At 39.4% G+C, this 18,804-nt stretch overlaps 1 protein-coding gene across 1 annotated transcript; it reads right to left on the bottom strand.

Moving 5' to 3' along the window:
* Positions 1-3,132: 3,132 nt before the first annotated feature.
* cdh26.1 (cadherin 26, tandem duplicate 1) lies at positions 3,133-14,427 on the bottom strand. The gene is made up of 19 exons (XM_084365835.1): positions 14,305-14,427; positions 12,502-12,549; positions 12,313-12,405; positions 12,066-12,218; positions 11,819-11,966; positions 11,414-11,580; positions 11,174-11,302; positions 10,898-11,083; positions 10,511-10,773; positions 9,613-9,758; positions 9,269-9,496; positions 8,954-9,175; positions 7,658-7,779; positions 7,447-7,518; positions 6,839-6,895; positions 6,504-6,581; positions 5,695-5,739; positions 5,430-5,501; positions 3,133-4,886 (listed from the first exon to the last, which is right to left on the bottom strand). Exons 1-19 carry the CDS (start codon positions 14,329-14,331, stop codon positions 4,668-4,670), a joined length of 2,475 nt encoding a protein of 824 aa, XP_084221961.1. The 5' UTR covers positions 14,332-14,427; the 3' UTR covers positions 3,133-4,667.
* Positions 14,428-18,804: the final 4,377 nt, after the last annotated feature.

Raw genomic sequence — 18,804 nt, 5'->3', positions numbered from 1 at the left:
GGACTGATAACACAGATGCCCTGTACAAGAAGGGCCAAAGTCACCTCCATCTGCTGAGGAGACTGAAGTCCTTTGGGGTTACTTGGAACATTTTATGACACTGTGGTGGCATCAGCGCTCCTTTACGCAGTGGTCTGCTGGGGAGGTAGCAGCATGGACAGGGACAGGAAGAGACTAAACAAACTGGTTAGGAGGGCCAGCTCTGTCCTGGACTGTCCACTGGAGTCCATAGAGGTGGTGGGTGAGAGGAGGATGTTAGCCAAGCTGACGTCAGTCATGGACAACACCTCTCACTCGCTGCACCAGACTGTGGAAGCCTTGAGCAGCTCTTTCAGCAGCAGACTCTCTCTGTGTGTGTGTGTGTGTGTGTGTGTGTGTGTGTGTGTGTGTGTGTGTAGCTCATGTCTGTCAACAGTTGTTTAGAAATGTTTGCTGTTGAGACCTGTCCATTGAACCCTGATAAAACTTGACTCGAGTTGCCTTTTAATAACAGGCAAGCCACACAAAATGTTCTCTGGCAGGTATCCCAACACAACTCTCCATTTTATAATTATAATAAGTGTATTTTCCATAGCACTTGTCAAAACCCATGTTACAAAGTGCTCTACGACAATAAAATATGCAGTAGTGTATGGATAAAGAGGCCAGCACAACGAATAAAAGCAGAAGAAGACTAAGATCAATGGATAAAAAACACCCTATATAACAATGTAAAAGCAATGGATGAATTAAAATAGAGCAGCGCAAGACACAAGCGCAACATCAAGTATAAAGTAAAGAATAAAAATAAACCTAAAAAGTAAGAGAAAGTCTTTCAATAAAAATAAGTCTTCACAAGTGATTTAGAAGAAGATACTGATATGGCCACTTCGGTCCTAATAATCTGCTTCGCTGTTGGGTGCTTGCACATATTTCTCACTTCCAGTTCATTGAGTTCGTCTTATTGTGTGACTCTCTATTACAAAACAGTTTCGTCTGTGCTCACTGAGATAAGACTGGAAATATGTAGATTAACAACAACAAAAGAGACAGTCCATAAAAAAAACATTCTTACACTTTCCTTTTCTGGATGTGCTGACCTTTAAGAGAATATTTCATTCTGTTATATTCCATTACTATGAACCTCTTGAGCAAATCACAGCATAACAGTGTTAACATCGCTCTCTGGGATACGGCAAACAAGCTAACAGGTTTTAAACAAAACTGTGGCATAATTATGTTAGTATTATTTATCAAGATATCAGAAGTTGGCTCAATAGATACTGTAGACATTTTGGACAACAAGGACAGAATTAGCACAATACAACGTAAGAAACGTCTTTAACATGTGCACATAAAACGACTGACCAGAAATGTGGCTTGCATAGGTTAACAAGGCTCTATTGGGAGGGTAAGAAGTTTTCCTTTACCAACCACTGAAGAACAAAAATGTTCCAGAACAGCATGATGCATTAATCATCACTCAGCTTTCGGAGGAACTCTAAGCAGTGACCTTTTCCATCATTTGAAAGGTTCAGATTGTATCATACTTAACCAGAACCTTTTTTCTTAGGAAGTAAGATAAACTGGGTGGGACACTAACTCTCTCGATGATATCTTGGGTTGGGCAATATCAGACAACATCACAATGGATGATGTGTTTTTTGTGGGTGTGTGTAAGAGGTTTTATGATGTGTTTTGTGTGTTTGAGGTAGCATGTCCCCACAGAGTTGCCTTAAGGCAGGAGTTGCTCACCAGCTAACCACTGTTCTCACCAACGTTTCACATCGTTTCTCTGAGAGCAAACCTCCAGCTGTCTCATCAAGCCATGCATACCTTGGCCCACAGCGCCGGCGAAGGGAGCAGGCAGCTCAGCTCTTAAAACAACTCTTAAAGTTGTCAATGACTGTCAGCCATTGCCGATGGAAGATGGCATTGTCCATTGTAGTTTCATGGCTTTATTTATTGTACAGATGAAGAGATGGGGGGTGAAATGCAGCAAAGGGCCACAGGTCAGACTTGAACCCCGAGCCGCTGCTGGGAGGACACAACCTCCGTACGTGGGGCACACACTCTACCAACCAAGCCACTGTGGCGCTTGGCCAAAGCCTCATCAAGGAAAAGAAAATCTGGCTGCTAAGTCTATGGCCGATAAAGATCAGTGCATTCCTCTACAAGGCAAAGAGAGAAGCCTTATTGTGTTTTTTGTGTGCGGATTAAGGCTGAATCACCAGCCCTTTAAATGTCTTCTATTGTCTTGGTGTGCTGAACCTGAACTGAAGGTTTAAAAAACAGCAATTTTGGTGTGTATTCACTCTGTTTTCTGAGTGATAGGTGGGTCAAACAAGTTCAGACCGCTTTAAGATTTGCATATTATTCTCTTTGCTGGTAATCAAAAAACCGGTTCTGTTGCTCCTATCAGTCTGAAGGACATCCATTGTGACTTTCAGCAAGTATGGAAAGAGATGATGATTGTCTTGGCAGCAACACAGGGAGTTATGATACACACTGGTTATGACACAGCCAGCATGTAGGTGTGTAGTCTTTATAAATCGTACAGTACCAACACTGAAGACAGCTGCTGTCATTGTTTTTAAAAACAGCAAGCAATTCAGCTCAAGCATGCTACACAATGCTGCAGGGGTTATCGCTGGAATTATATCCACGGTGGCAAAACTATCATCCCAATTCAACTCTCTACCCTTATGACAGCTTTATTCCACCACTCCCTCTCTCATAAACCTACAGTATTCATCTCTGCTATTCACGATATGATGTTTGGGTTAGGCTGGTAGCGTGAAAGTGTAAAAAAATAATGAATACATGTAATTATAGTGGTTAAAAATGAAACATTCAAATGCCAGTAGACGTGGATCTGTGGTGCTGTGATGCTGAAATTTCATGGGAAAAACACAGTAATCTTTTCTCAATTAAAGACTTGACCTGTCTCCATGACTCAAATGATAAACAGCCAAAAATGAGATGCAGCAGCAAAACACTGTGTTATATACAATGTTATATACAATACCATACTATACTATAGTGTATTTAAATTAGAAACAGTACAGTCAAGTGTTTGAAAAAGCTGTACTGCATTTTGAACCAGTGACTAAGATTCAATAAAAAGCAAAGCCGTTCATTTAATTTCTTTATATTCATGAAATTATTATACAAATGACATTTAGATGGTAATCTGCATGAGAAATCCATAAAAAAAATAAAAAATAATTATAATAATGATGATCAGCAGTGTTGGGAGTGGAGTACTCAGATTACTTTTTTGATGTAACAATAAAGCAACATTAGTTATGCGATTCAAGTAATTTGTTATTTAGTGACGGTTTCAAATCAGTAATCCGTTACTGGAAAAATGTCCCTGTGTTTCCTGTTTCCTTATGTTGCCACTGAAAACAAAAAAAAAAATCCCCTGTTTCTCTCCTACTTCTTGGCAGGCAGTACGCAGCCACCCGAGGATGTGTGAGTGCGGTCGTGTTGTGTCAGTGCGCCCAGTCAGCTGGCAAGATGGCCAGAGCACAGAGAGGGCAGCCTTAACGTCCTTGAAGTTCATTATTTTGATTTTGCAGGTGAAAGGTTACCACCCTTTCACCTGCAAAATCAAAATAATGAACGCCAAAAGGCTGTGCAGCTACTTCCTGTCTGATACTCTCAGTTTCTGTCTACTTTCATGTACCCTGCTTCAGAAAAATGAACTTGTTAGTTGTTAGTTTGATATGCACCCCTCTACTGATTGATTTTATGTTTTCAAATCAAGCATGACAAATTAATAACAATACTAGAGTATGCTGTTCATTGCCAGTAGAGTCAATATGTTTAAAGATAGACATGCATATAAGCAGCACCATGCACAAGGAATCCCAAAGAGGTTTTCATTTTTGTTAACGCAAAAGTACTCTTAACGCAAATGCTGTAACGTAAAGGGTTACTTTTTAATGGTAGTAGTCATGTAATGTAGCACGTTACTTTCAACACTAACGCTGCCCAACACTGTTGATCAATATGACTTTGACAGACGTGATCCATATAAGCAGTTCCCACTGTACAACATTTGAGTTTGTTTTATAAAAAAGTGCATGTTGAAGACAGTGGATTGCAAAAATGCATAGAAGAAATCAGAGCAGTTACAGAGTCCCCGCCACTGTATCACCACATTATCAACCACAGGTTTGTTGCTGTTGAACTATCATCATTGCAACCAGTCAGATTTTAAAACATCAAAACATCATATTAATACTGCTGTGACAAAACCATCCTGAAGCCTTCAAAGCACTGAGACCAGCAGCATCACTTCCAAAGTAGAAAAGTACAAAAACAAGCAAAGACACCCGATCTATGTTGAAACGTCACATTCCAAAGTCACCAGAGCATGACAGTTTTCTGCAGTGCATTCATTTCATGTTCAAGCAAGCAAAATACAACCTCTTACTACATGAACCCTTGATTTGTGGATAGATGCAAATAGACAATTATATCTGGCTCTGAATGTGTGAAAGCCAGAGCCAAATAATGTAGATTTGGTTCTAAAAAATATAATGACGTGTGTGTTGACGTACAAAATCCAAACATTGTGGTTTATCTTCTTTCCAAAGATCCAGTCGGATTAGTCCATAATCACGATTTGAGACCAGGAGCTAAGTTCAACTTGGTTGATCCCAGTCCAGCGGTTCCCATTAAATTTGAATGTTTTTTTCTTTAATTGTCTGGTGACAGATGCCTCCCAAGGTCTTGAACCTTGGACCCAAATCATTCAGAAACTTCAATTCATCTCCCGGGTTGCCGAGCGACAGCTCATCCAGTGACTGGCATTTGCTGCCCTGTCCCTCATAGGCATACTGGCAGGGCTGGTACTCTGGGTAGTCTGCGTGGTTCCTATCGATCATGTACAGTCTCTGTGGGATTGAGGAGTCAACAAAAGATTTCTTGGTTATTTTGTCAGAAACACACGAAAACACATCTAAAAAGACATTTAGTCTGGATATGTGATGTCTATTCATGGTGCTTTAACTACTTCTTTCATTACTCAAAGCAGAGGCTGAACTTACAGTGATTTTTTTTTCATCACTATTATGTATGAGCCTTACTGAAGTCTGATTCATTCCCTCTCACTACAGGATTGTATTAGTAAGAAAAATATTAGCAAAAAACAGTAATAAATTCCTTTTAGTGTAAATTGGAAGATGATTCTAATGCAGTACATTCCTTTAAACTAGTTAAATACAAATAAATGTTAATATAATGCATGGGGGCCCCCTGGTGGTTTGAGGGCTCATTGCAGTCATGACGCACACACACAGGGACAAACAGCCTTGGTAAAAAGGTTGTTAAGTACCAGCATTTATGTAGAGCTTTTATTCAAAGCGCTTTACAGTTTCTCTCTCATTATACCCTTCAACTGCACACCGATGGCAGCGAGCCACCATAAACTGTCTTACCCTGTCAATGTGATCCGCGACATGCTGATGTGACAGCACGCTGACAGAGCGCTTGTACCTTGATGAGTTTCCCTGTTCACAGAGGGAAAGAGGAGTAAGCACTTATACTGTAGCCAAAACATTAGGTGAATGATAAGGTTATGGCTTTCAACTACTTAATTAGCATACTATATATATATATTAGAACGTTTATAAAGTGCAGTCAAAGAGGTTTATATTCAATCTGCTTATTAAAACATACTAATTCAAAGAAGAGCACTATTACCTGGTAGGTGTTGTGTAGGGTGTTGTCTGTATTCCAGGTAGAATACTGAAATAAAGGAGATAAACAGATTCAGTCCATACAATTGTCACATGACTTGACACTTACTGTAAATGCATTTTAAACCAGAAGCACTCAGAGACAACATGCTTGAAAGTTTCTTTAATCAAAGGAAATGTTTCAATCTGCATCAGGACATGCCCATTTATATCAGTGAGGGTAGATTTAGGATTAGAAACACCTCTCAGTATTACACAATTAAACTAAACAGAACCATAGATTACGTTAGTGTGTGTAAGTTGAAGTGCATATATGTGAATGAATTCATGTCTATTATATTGTTTAAATAGTTTCTCCTGTATGACAGTGCTGCTGTTTTTTAACGTGCAGGGGAAAAAAACGTAAAATACGTATGAAGATAGACAATTTTATTAGACGCATTAGACTATATTCAAGTAACTGGTTTTGTTTTACATAGCTTATTCCAGAATATCTTTTTTGTATCTGTTTTTCTGTGACGTCTGCTTCTGAGTCCGAATCAGGACTCAAAGCTATTTAAGCTTTTGGGATATTGTGTGAACCACTAGACAAATATAGACAAGCAGATTAACACAAACAAATGAGAGCAGAAATAATCCTTATGGCAATCTGTGCAACATGGATTGTATCAAACAGGTGTTGCTAATATACTATTAAAATCAAGGTTGTGGCCCCCCCTTGTGGATTAAATCAGGCAGTGTGCAGACTCTACAAAACACACCTACAGTCAGAGAAGTAAGGCAGCTATTACAATCCCAGCTGTAGTCACTCACCATGCTCTGTGCTCTTTGGCTTCTGAAAGTGTCTCTTGCCTGCCGTTGCATGCCCAGTGAGGTCATGTTGGTGTTAATCTGTACAGGATATACAGCAAGGTTACAAGGTTAAATCAGGGTGGAGGAACATAGTAGAGGCAAGAGGCTCTGCCTTCAGACGACTACAGATTTTGAGGTCAAATCTGCACGCACCACTTGGCGCTGTGAGTTAATGAACTTTATGGAAATCACCATTTAAACAAGTCCTGTTGCTGTACAAATTCCTCACAATCGTGTTGTCTTTTGTCTTGTAGAGTTACAGATACACAGAGACTATTTAAAGACCTGTTACTCACCGTGGTAAACCCTGCGCTGTTGTACACATCCATGTCCTGCGTCATTACCGGAGCCATCTGAGAAGTCAAAGCATTTTATCATAAGTTTGAAAAGGAGAATTGTGGCCATAAGATCAACATCTGGAAAATAAAACTTGTTATATATCTGCTGGTGTAGCACAAACCTTTATCTCACATCCAAAGGCTATTATAATGCTTCACAATTAACTGCAATAAGTGTGATCAGTACATCCAAAATAGATCACGTTGTCCCTCTTCACAGGGGGCAATTCAAGATGTCTTCTTTGTATCATGTCATGCTAGTGTTAAAGTTCACCCTGTGAGCTACTTGCCACTCAGTGCTGTACAAAAGCCAAGAATGTGTCTACAGTCTACAGTACATCTTTACCACAGTATTACATCACATCTGTCTTCACATGAAGTATGCTGATAGACAGAAGAAGGATTGGATTACAGCTGTCGGTCTATGTCAGCCGGATTAGGAGCTACATTTTTGAAAACACTGACACTTTTCATTGTGTAACTCCTTTGAACTGAGTTGACACGCGTGAGAAAAAAGCATCCACATAAAGGGGAAGGAGAGGCTGGAAGTGGGAGAGGAGGAGTACCTGCAGGGGGTGCTGTTTTAGGCCATCTGTCACAGTCGGGCTTGTAGGTGTCAGGAGCAAAGTGGGCTCAGCCTGGCAGAGAGGAGGAAAAAAAGGAATAAATAGTCCCCAAAAATGTGTAACACAGTGCAGTTGGTGGAATAACATAGTCGACTCATTGTCTTACTTCCTGTAAATTGCACAAACAACACAGCCAACACAGCCAACACACCTTGCATTCGGAGCCACCTCCTTCTTGGTTGTACTTAATGAGGGTCTGGCTGCCCTCTTCCTGTATCATGGGCATGTGCGTGAACTTCTTTCCACACTGACACATAAAGATGAGTAGCAGCACTGCAGACACACATTGAAATAGCACTGAGAACCGAATTTTCATGCATTTTCAACAAACTCTCCAAAAATTGCTTCGGGTAATGATGGCCCAAACTGGAATTTACAAGACAGAAAGGTGTGTAATGTGAACAGTACAGTGAAAAGACGGCTTTGGTAATTGTTTAGGGACTCGTATTCAAATAAAAAATCCTCATATTTCTCACCACTCTATTAATTAAATGACTGACTGATTAAGGGAGCTCCGATCAGGATTATGGGGGCCGATCACCGATTGCTGGAAGCGGTAGCAGCCGATCAGCAATCAAAAGGACTTTTTTTTTTACTTTATTTTCATCTAAAGTTGTTAGTTATTAGTGGCATAGTTTAGTTTAGTGGCATTAAAATGTTGAGGAAATAAATAATTATCTTCATTTTCATTTAGAAATAGATTTAAAACAAAATGAAAAGTTTTCTGTAAACTGTAAAAAGACAATTTAATCAATAAAAAAAAATATATTTGTATCTGGTTACATTTATCTCTGACGACAGAAAAAAATGCACACTGATATAAAGTGTCTCTAACTCCAAAATCAAAGTCAATTGTACTCAGCAACAGAAACACTCAGTCTTGCTGTAAGCCGTTAGCTCAGTCAGCTGTTAGGTTAGGTTGCTGTTAGCTCTCATGCTGTAAGGCTTGAAACAAACGGCGTCGCTTTGTCCTCCCACTCGGGACGACAGAAAATATACTTATCACGAACCGAAAATCCCACATTTAAAATTGACCGGACTAATTCTGACTCCAGCGTCTTCTCTTGCCGTAGTTATCTCTCTCCACAGGGCTGTGTCAGCGCTAGTTATAATCACTGGCCACTCAACCAGACACCTAATGTTACGCGTTAATTGTTCCGCAGTACCGGTCCATCCATCCCCTCAATCACAAACGGCTTAATGGCAGGACCTTGCCATGAGAGCACTGAAAATCTGTATTGATAATGGCAGGAGGAAAGTTAGCGAGCTGTTAGCAGTCAGTGAGTCCACCACCGATCAAACCTTTTACAACGTATACTGGCCGATAACTCTTATGATTGATCTTAGTATGACATATCCTCAGAGAAGTGGATTTGTTGATTTGTTTAATTGAGCATGAACATTATGGTTTTGTTATCATTGCCAGTGATTGCCACACAGTACTCACACAAAAACAAGAAGAGTCCTGCAAAGATCAGTCCAATGCCAGCTCCCCCGAAGCGGACTGCAACCGGTTCTTTGCCACGGCAAACGTCTGTATCTCCACAGTCACACACCATCAATTTCAAAGTATCTTTTCCAATCGCATTCTGCTGGTCTCGAATCACCAGGGGCACTGTGTAGTTACCATAAGGAATTGTCTTCAGGCTAACAAGCCCACCTTGCTCACCTGACAAAGGAAGAAAAGACAGATGTGTAGTGGCTCTTCATTTGGAACCATGTTGGTGTTTTTCATATTGAGGGTTTGCCGATTTGTACTTACCAAAGGCTGGCTCTAGTTTCCATTGTTTCTTCACAATTTCATCATCCCCCAGGGAGAAGGAGAAGGGCCCACTGAAAGGAGGGACATCTTCATCTTGGGCAGCCACTGTGACCTTGTTAACCTTGTTTCCACACATAATGGCACCTTTGTTGACCAGGTGAGGCAGATTGTCATTGATATCCCCCAAGTGGATGAGGACGGTGCATGTACCTGTGGCTGGAGGTTCACCTTGGTAACCCCAGCAAAGAAAGAAAACACTACATAAATCTGGGCATTTAGTTTACCAGTGGACCACATTATCCAGCTTGTGTTTGATTAAAATATACATTAGAGCTCCTTCATACCAGTATCTACGGCACCGATGAGGACTTTGTAAATGCTTGTGCCATTAAGAAAGGGTGACTCTCTGTCCATCTTCTTCTTTGATGTGAGCTTTCCTGTTTTTTTATCAAGGGTCACCCAGTCAGCTGGATCACTTAACAGCATATACCTAATTACATGAGGAGACATGGAAGTGTAGCAGAACATATTAAGTGAAAACACTGAATTACCTCAAACCAAGTGTGTAGCTTTGTTGTGTGCAGCAATTAAAATGGACCTTCATGACAATTTTTAACTTAAGATCGCATGGTGTGGCAAGAATCTAACTGAGAAAGGGCATGCACTTAAATGTTCATGTGCAGGCTCTGTCTGGAATGTAGCAAAATAGATATACTTAGATACAGTACTTACTGTAAGTTTATATTTTAGGTACTTGTACTGTAGTACTTCCATTTTATGCAAGTTACTCAACTTACATACTTCTACTCCAATACATCTCTTGTGTAAATATTGTACTTTTCACTCTACTTTACACTACATTTGTCTGATAACTTAAGTGACTGTACCACTCCAATCCACTTAGCCTCAAGGATGAACTGATTAGATTTTGCTGGTCAAAGGTCAAGGTCCTTGTGACCTCACAAAACACATATTTGGTAAATTCACTCAACAATTAACATGAGGATTTTGACATAATTTCACACAAACATCTAATAGCATAGAATTATTCAAAGCCAAAGCTCATTAACAGCAACTTGGCTGGTGTGTGGAGGCATACAATTCTAATTCAGTTGTGGTGTCCCTTTAGTTTTAAAAATTAACATCAGGCGATATGTGGCTATATGAACGTGTATATGTTAAAAAACAAAAAGTCCAGTATAGAGCTTAAGCCCAGCAGCCATACAGTATGTGGACACCAACCTGATCTCTGCTACTATAGAGTCGACATCATGAACCTTTGGTTCGTGCAGCACCTTTCCTGGTTTCTCCTCCTCCTTCAGGTACACATTAGCTGGATTTCTCGCAAACTCAGGCGGGTCATTGACATCGATCACTTTTACTGTGACGTTGATGGAATCTGCCGGTGGAAGTTTGCCTCCTTTACCCTTACACACCCATAAGGGTTCCTCATTTTCTACTCCGATCTGCAGGCTCTCATTCGTTGTCCTCTCAAAATCCTTTCCCTGGAAGAAACACGAGTTTAGCTCAGCTCTTGTGCAGCTGTTGTTTATGATAAATGATAAAACTTTTAGCCTGGCTCATTGTAAATGCATGAAAATTATCTTAGCATTAGAAAAGCAGAATTACCTTGATGACACTCAGAATACCCTCGTTAGTGACAGGGTCAGTCTCAATTTTGTAGTTTCCTTCCTCATTTCCTTTAATGAAAGAGTATTTGGCACGCCAACCAGGAGTTCCAGGTGTGTCTTTGTCCTCTACAGCAATTCTCAAAATATCGTGTTTGATTTCTGATTCATTCACCTGACCGTGGTACTAAACAAACAGAAGAGTTTTCATCTTTAGCATCACGCGTCGCTCTAAAAAGCAACTTCAGTAAAAGCAATATAACAAAAAAATCTGTACCTCTCTTACGATGATCTTCGGTGGATGAGTGTTTGTGTCAACAATATTGAGATTAACAACGGCAGTGGAGTTGAGGGGCTTTTCACCATGATCTGTTGCTTGAACAATAATTTGATACTTCTTTGATTTCTGTAACATAAAGAAAAAATTATATTTCAGATATTATATTGACAAATCAGCATGTGTGTATGTGTCCTTGTACATTCAGCTGCCCACTGAACCAGGCGCAATAAGTCTTACATCGTAGTCAAAACATCCATGTAAGGTGAGCTGGCTGAATGAAGTGTCCTTTATGCGCTTCAAACCAATCTTGGGCTCTTTTGGCGTTTGTTTCAATAACTTGACGGTGAAATTAGCGTTCTGTCCCAGATCTACATCCTTGACCTCCAGCTGCACTTGCAAGTCGCCTACAAAGTGAAGACAGGATAAAAAGGAGAGTGATAATGTCATAGAAAAGTATGGGAGTGGCAGAAATATTGCACAGTATGACAATAGGATGTAAGATGAAATTATTATTTTCACTTCTCTGTACTTGAGGATAATTCCTCTATAGCCTTATTACTCCAACGTTTTTATTGGCTTGATGTGTGATACTAGGCAGAAAATATGTATACTCTAAGAGTCATTACACAACTTTATACTCACCCTCAGGAGTATTTTCCTTTACAAACACTTCCTGTACAGGTTTTAGAAATAAAGGTGCATTGTCATTGATGTCCTTTATTTCTACATCAAAAGACAGTTCCTTGTCTTTTCGTTGTTCGGTCCCTTTAACAAAGATATCAAACTTGATCTGTGGGTGAAAGTAATCGTATTTTTTAAAATCCATCTTTACAATTCTGTATTAAGTGTATTTATCATCAGAGAGATAGGTAATGTGGTATTAGCTCACATGGAAGGGTCCAGCATACGTCTCTCTGTCAATTTTTTTTTGTAAGAAAACGTAACCTTTATCTTTATCAATGGTGATATAGCCCTTCGGGTGACGATCCACACCGTCTCCACTGATATTGAACTCATGGTTCCCATGCATGGTATTGAACATCTGTTGTCAAGACACAAACCATTCACCTGTTACTAGTTGCCTGTTTGGCCCAATCAGGATATTCAGTGGCCACACTGATTTGTAATTTGATTACCTGTGAAATGTTCAGTGGGTATGGTCCCGGATGTTCCTCAGTCACTTCAATCGTAGACAAAACCCACCTTCTTTTGGAACGCACCAAAACCTCCTGTTAAACCCAGAATTTAGATCAAACATGCAATTGTCATCATTTCTGCTTAGATCAAAACATTTTGTCAGGTGCGATTAAAAACATGAAAGTTACCTGCTTTAAACGCCCACTCCGAGACTCTGCCAGGGCTATAAATGCAACCTACAACAGAAAAACTGGTTATTTATAGTTGATACCAGCAGTGTCTTAATAGGGGTGGTACGGGACGGTTTGCACTACCAGGACTTCTTCATTGGACTCTTTGGCTAACGATACTTTCTCCAGCCTACCAGTTATTCTCACAAACTGCTGGTACTTTTTTATGCCCTCTCCACATTACACCAGTGAGGCGGGAGCGCCGCACAACTCACCAAAGCGCACAGAGGTGCTGCCCATATTTCCTTTCTGTGCACATGTTAACCAGTTAGGCTGCTCAAACAGAGCACCCCGGAGTGGTAGTCTGCAGTAATCGTTTTGGCATCTGTTATATTGAATCTCTGTGCCAGTAGTGAATTAGGCAAGAAAACACTGATAATCTATCAGAAATTGTGTCACTGCTGTTTGTGATCGTGTTTATACATAGGCCTATTTATTCCTCAGAGATGAGCAGAGACACACACGGACACATGAAGCAACGGCCTGCTCATGCAGGGACACATACAAGGTTACATGTAATAGATTCATTATGTTATTATATAAATCAAGTCTATGCGTGATTAGTAAAAAGCAGTAGAGCCTTGACAGTGATGTTAGAATCACAAACTTTTATCTTCTCCATATATTTTCAAACATATCACATCATAACTTAGAAAGTGGACCTAAAGTTTTAGAATTTTTGTTTATGTTGGCTGTGTCTTTTTATTTTAATAGGAGACATTAAAGATGTGAGAGGAAATGAGCGGAGATAAAAAAAAAAAAGGGGGGAATGACATCCAACAAGTTCCCCAGCTGCATGCAAACCAGGGATGTTATATTTATCTGTGAATTTTTATTTCTATCTTTATATCATATTATGTATATTCTATATATCAATGTTTCGGCAGGTTTTCCTTGTTTTGGATTAAAACAACCATTCATCTGACTGACATAAAGCATAGCGTACACAGTGGACATTATCAGGCAACGTGATTATGATATTGCCTGATAATCAGACGCAAAGGAATTTGGTTTTTATTTCATTTACTGCCTACAAAAATTTTAGATTGGAGATCTGGAAAGAGAATAATCATCAAAAACATTGCGATCCCATCCTTTACTTGATATCTATCTGCAAGCCATCCTTTCACTAGAATGGGTTGTATTAAGAACTACCTTTGTAATTGATATGTTTTTGACAACAATGGAAACCAAATTTACTGGAAAGTAAAGTGTAACACCTGCACACCACAATGTCCAGGTTAATTCAATCACACACTGCGAGCAAAGTATTCAGTTGTTTATTATTATTATTCATTTAAGTTTTGCAGAGCCTAAGCTTGGAAAGTTGAAAGTAGGTGATTCAAAATCAAAATCATTAGCAGGTTTGAGTTTCCTAAGTTTTAATTAAGTTAATAACAGGGAGATGTACATTAAAACCCCAATCGAATGCAACAACTCTGAGTGTTGTACCTTACTGTGTTGTAAGCAGCTCATGTTACCATGCCCAGATTTCCATAATATAATGCATAGAACTGGTTTTGCTTGATGACTTCACCCTTGCCTGCAGACATTTAACAGACTGAACAGCAGCAACTAGTCTTTCTACATGCAGACATTCTGTGCTGTGAGAGCAACATGTTTTGTGATAAAAAATACCCAAACATTCACTTTGTATTTCATGTTCAGTGTTCAAACCAAAGTTTTGCTTCTTTAAACAGCGTGATATATAATATAACATATATATTCATAACTGTAGATAATTCAGAATTTCAAGCTTACCAACAGAAGCAGGTTAATGGTCCTCATCTTGATCCACTCTGCTTGATATCCTCTGGGGGAGTACTCCAACAGAGTCAGAGAGAGCGTGAATAAGAGTGTGGAGAAGACAGCCCACAATGGCCGCAGGCAACCAGTCGGCTCACTTTGCAGTCAACAATAGGTTGTTTGTTCATGCACGCAATGTGTCATTTTAATTGTGGTTTTTGTGGATGCAGTTCGTGTGTAGGACAGGATCAGTTGGAGCTCATGTCATTTTTCTGCATATTTGCTTCTGTGCCCTAATATATTGTATAAGAGAGTACACGGAAATGTGGACTTTCAGTGGGCTTTCTTGTTGTGCTGAGAAACAGGGCTCGGCTCAGGTGTACACCCCTCCCACACATATCTCAGGTTACCTTGTCTTATTTATGTCTGGCCTACATACCATGCAAATGTAGCTCAATTTCATAGATCCTCTAGACAGAAGTCATTGTTTTTGGTCCCAAAAACGCAAGGCTTGAGGCCAGTGGCCAACTTCACTCAATTACACTAAAAACCACTGACCAAGCCAGAAATCTGGGCGTAGTTATGGACTCAGACCTGAATTTTAACAGCCACATAAAGACTATCACTAAATCAGCCTATTATCATCTCAAAAACATTGCACGAATTAAAGGACTTATGTCTAAACAAGACATGGAAAAACTAGTTCATGCATTTATTCTTAGTAGGTTAGATTATTGTAATGGTGTCTTTACAGGTCTCAGTAAAAAATCAATCAAGCAGCTGCAGCTCATCCAGAATGCTGCTGCCAGAGTCCTGACCAACAGCAGGAAAATGGACCATATCACACCTGTCCTTAAATCCCTGCACTGGCTCCCTGTGAGCCAAAGGATAGAGTTTAAAATCCTGTTACTGGTCTACAAATCACTAAATGGCCTTGGACCTAAATACATGTCAGAGCTGCTGGTGGGATATGAACCATCCAGAGCCCTCAGGTCATCAGGGACAGGTCTACTCAGTGTCCCCAGGGTCAGAACCAAGCAGGGTGAAGCTGCATTTAGCTTCCATGGTCCTCACCTGTGGAACAAACTCCCTGAACGCCTGAGGTGTGTACAAACTGTCAGCTCATTTAAATCAGGGCTGAAGACATTACTATTACCTGCAGCTTTCGTATAGTGTAAGACCTTTCTGTTTGCCACTGCCTTTCACCGAAGCAATTTTAAGGCTTTGAACTGCACTGTAACTTTTATTTTCTCTGTGACTTTTGTTTTCTATCATTGTGCGTAGGAAATCTATTCTATTTTAGCCTACTTTCCTATTTCTTAACTTGTTTTAATGTTTCGTTTTAATGTCTATTTCTTAACTTGTTTTAATGTTTTGTTTTAATGTATTTTAAATGCTTTTATGCGCCTGTAAAGCACTTTGAGTTGCCTTGTGTCTGAATTGTGCTATACAAATAAACTTGCCTTGCCTTGCCTTAGGTACTAGATAAGTAAAGAATAGAGTTCTTTTCTGGGGAGTTTTTCCTTACACGAATCAAGGGTCTTAGGACAGAGGACGTCGTTCACGATAGAGATTGTAACACCCACTCAGGCGATGTGATTGTAATTTATGGCTATATAAATACAATTGAGTTGACTCTTCCATATACATATTCCATACAAATACAGAATATAGGCACCATTTGTGTCTAGTTTTGTCTGTATTTTTTTTAGGATACTTTTTTTTTGTTTGTTTGTTTTTTTTTCAAAAAACAGGGTTGCAAATCAAGATCAAGTTTGTAGTCCCCACATGCTACTCACAAGATACATTATATAGATGTGTCCATAAAAAATAAAGTAATAAAAAATGAACAATTTCTTTTTTGGAGTACAACAGATGAGTGATAGTGTCCAACAGCCTGAGGAAAGAGTCACCAGTGGTGACACATCATTTCAAATTGAGTCAAAGGATTAAGTTACAAATGATAATAATCTTTTAAGTGATGAGCATGTGTCCTGCCAAAGACAACTTTAATTAGAGCCCTAACCTGGTAAGTAGAGCTGGTTGGCAGAGGGAAATGATGTTGATGATGATAATGTTATTACATTTTTTCACTTGGAATACCTGACAACTATTAACCCATTAAAGTTCCTTAGGTTTCAAAGTAGTTTTAAGCCATATTATGGTCCGACATAAGGCAAGGCAAGGCAAGTTTATTTGTATAGCACAATTCAGACACAAGGCAACTCAAAGTGCTTTATAGGGGCATAACAATTACATTTAAAATTCATTAAAAACAAGTAGGAAGACATCAACAAAACATTAAAACAAGTTAAGAAATAGAAAAAGTAGGCTACAATAGAATAGGTTTAAAAGAGACAAGACTAGAAAATAAAAGTCACAGTGCAGTTCAAAGCCTTAAAATTGCTTCAGTTAAAGGCGGTGAAAAACAAAAAGGTCTTCAGCCTTGATTTTAAAGAGGTGAGAGTTAGAGCAGACCTGCAGTTTTCAGGGAGTTTGTTCCAGATATGTGGAGCATAATAACCGAACGCTGCGTCTCCATGTTTAGTCTTGACTCTAGGGACTGAAAGCAGACCTGTACCTGACGACCTCAGAGGTCTGGATGGTTCATAACGTAGCAGCAGATCAGAAATGGAGTGATGTGATCTTCTCTTTTGGTTCTTGTTAGAACGCAGCATCGTTCTGAATCAGAAGAAGAGTCCTGTAAAGACACTGTTACAGTAGTCCAGCCGGCTGAAGGTAAATGCATGGACAAGTTTTTCCAAATCCTGCCGCGACATAAGTCCTTTTATCCTGGATATATTCTTATGGTGATAGTAGGCTGACTTTGTAATTATCTTAGTGTGGCTGCTGAAGTTCAGGGCTGAGTCCATGATTACACCGAGGTTTCTGGCTTGGTTTGTAGTTTTCAACATTACAGACTGAAGCTGAGCAAAGACTGTTCGTCGTTCTTCCTTGGCTCCAAAAACGATTATTTCAGTCTTATTTTTGTTTAACTGAAGACAACTCTGACACATCCAATCACTGATTTGTTCAACGCATCTACTCAGCGTTGGTATGGGATTATAGTCCCTTGGTGATATGGTTATGTAAATTTGTATATCATCTGTGTAACTATGAAAAGAACGTTTACTTTACTGTACTTCTTTACCCTACTCTCCAAGCTTTCATCCTTGTTTTTTATTTTTTTATTTTCATCATTCTGATAAATACCATGAATTATCAAAATGGGCAGAGACGTTTCTGCCCTAGGAAAAAAACTGCTTGGCTCACAGGCTAAGCTACCCTCCTCATTCAATTAGAAATAATCGTTCTTGAGAAGGCAATCATGGCTTTTATGTTTTATATCACGCCATGTTCCAAGGACGCGTCATACCAGCATGTGGCTGAGCGGTTGCTTTTCACGCCTGTCTGTCTGTATTCAAATCTTTTACTTAAGTCAAAGTAGCAATATCACAATGTAAAAATACTCAGTTACGAGTTAAAGTCCTGCATTCAAAATTGTACTCAAATAGAAGTACAAAAGTATTAATTTGCAGAATAGCTCCTGTCACTGTAATGTTTCGGCATTGTATACTATATACTCAGAGTTTTATTTGACCTCCTTGTATTCACGCTGTAGCTTGTCATGGTTGAGCTTCTTTTAACCACAATACTTTTTAAAGGTAGTTGATGTTTGGTAATTCAAGCCGCTCAATATATCATTTAAGAAATTCGTATACATTGGCCATTGTAAACTTGTAATCTTAAAAGTAACTAGTAACTAAAGCTGTCAGGTAGTTGTAAAAGAAGAAAACGTACATCTAAATTGTAAGCGTAGTACTTGAGTATATCGCACTTTGCTTTCCACCACGCCTCGCATTATATGAATCATCATGATCTGCCCTATGGCGTGTTTAACGGTTTTATAGGTGGGGTTTCAGTATGTAGTTTCCAGAGAATTATGTTCTCTGAATAATTATTGGTATTCTCATTCCATTCCACTCAACACTCATCACGTGGATATACAGTGAGTCATGTGCACATAAATTAAATACTCCGTCATGATCATATAAACGAGAACCACTGTGTGATTATCGAATGTCATTTCAGTAGAAAGGCGTTCTGGTCATCTCGGACAAAATGCAAACTTGCCCTGCTCGTCATTGTCCTGACGGCGTGGGAATACAATTATGTTTTAATAAGCATCTATGAGTATGAAACAAGACTCTTGGCAGAAAGATGAAGTGGAGAGCTCCTCCCTGTTGATTTATCCTCATGTTACCTTCAGATTCTTTTGTACTGTCACAAATTGAAATGGCATGTTCAAACTGCAGTGAATGACAACCTGATGGGTGTTTATGTCCCATTTGTTCTGGTATGTGACATCTGTGATCACTGAGAGCAAGAACAAACAAAACTCCTGCATGCGCAGATAGTCTTAGTGCAGAGAAACAAATACCTGTTTCAGCTATAATCTGGCATCTCGCTCTGTATTTTGAGGCTCTAAGGCTGATTCTGCTGCACGTTTGTCCG

This window comes from Pagrus pagrus, assembly GCF_965226575.1.
Source record: "Pagrus pagrus genome assembly, chromosome: 11".
In the NCBI taxonomy this organism is placed as follows: domain Eukaryota; kingdom Metazoa; phylum Chordata; class Actinopteri; order Spariformes; family Sparidae; genus Pagrus; species Pagrus pagrus.
Note: the sequence above shows the minus strand (reverse complement) of the source record. Positions and strands in the feature narration are given on the sequence as shown.

What these genes read in the sequence shown, in the direction of transcription:
- cdh26.1 (XM_084365835.1), bottom strand. Translation starts at nt 14,331, where the DNA reads ATGAGGACCATTAACCTGCTTCTGTTG. An exon ending in CCATTAACCTGCTTCTGTTG is followed by an intron (nt 12,550 to 14,304) that starts GTAAGCTTGAAA and finishes TTTCTGTTGTAG; the next exon opens with GTTGCATTTATAGCCCTGGC. An exon ending in GTATTCTGAGTGTCATCAAG is followed by an intron (nt 10,774 to 10,897) that starts GTAATTCTGCTT and finishes TGTTTCTTCCAG; the next exon opens with GGAAAGGATTTTGAGAGGAC.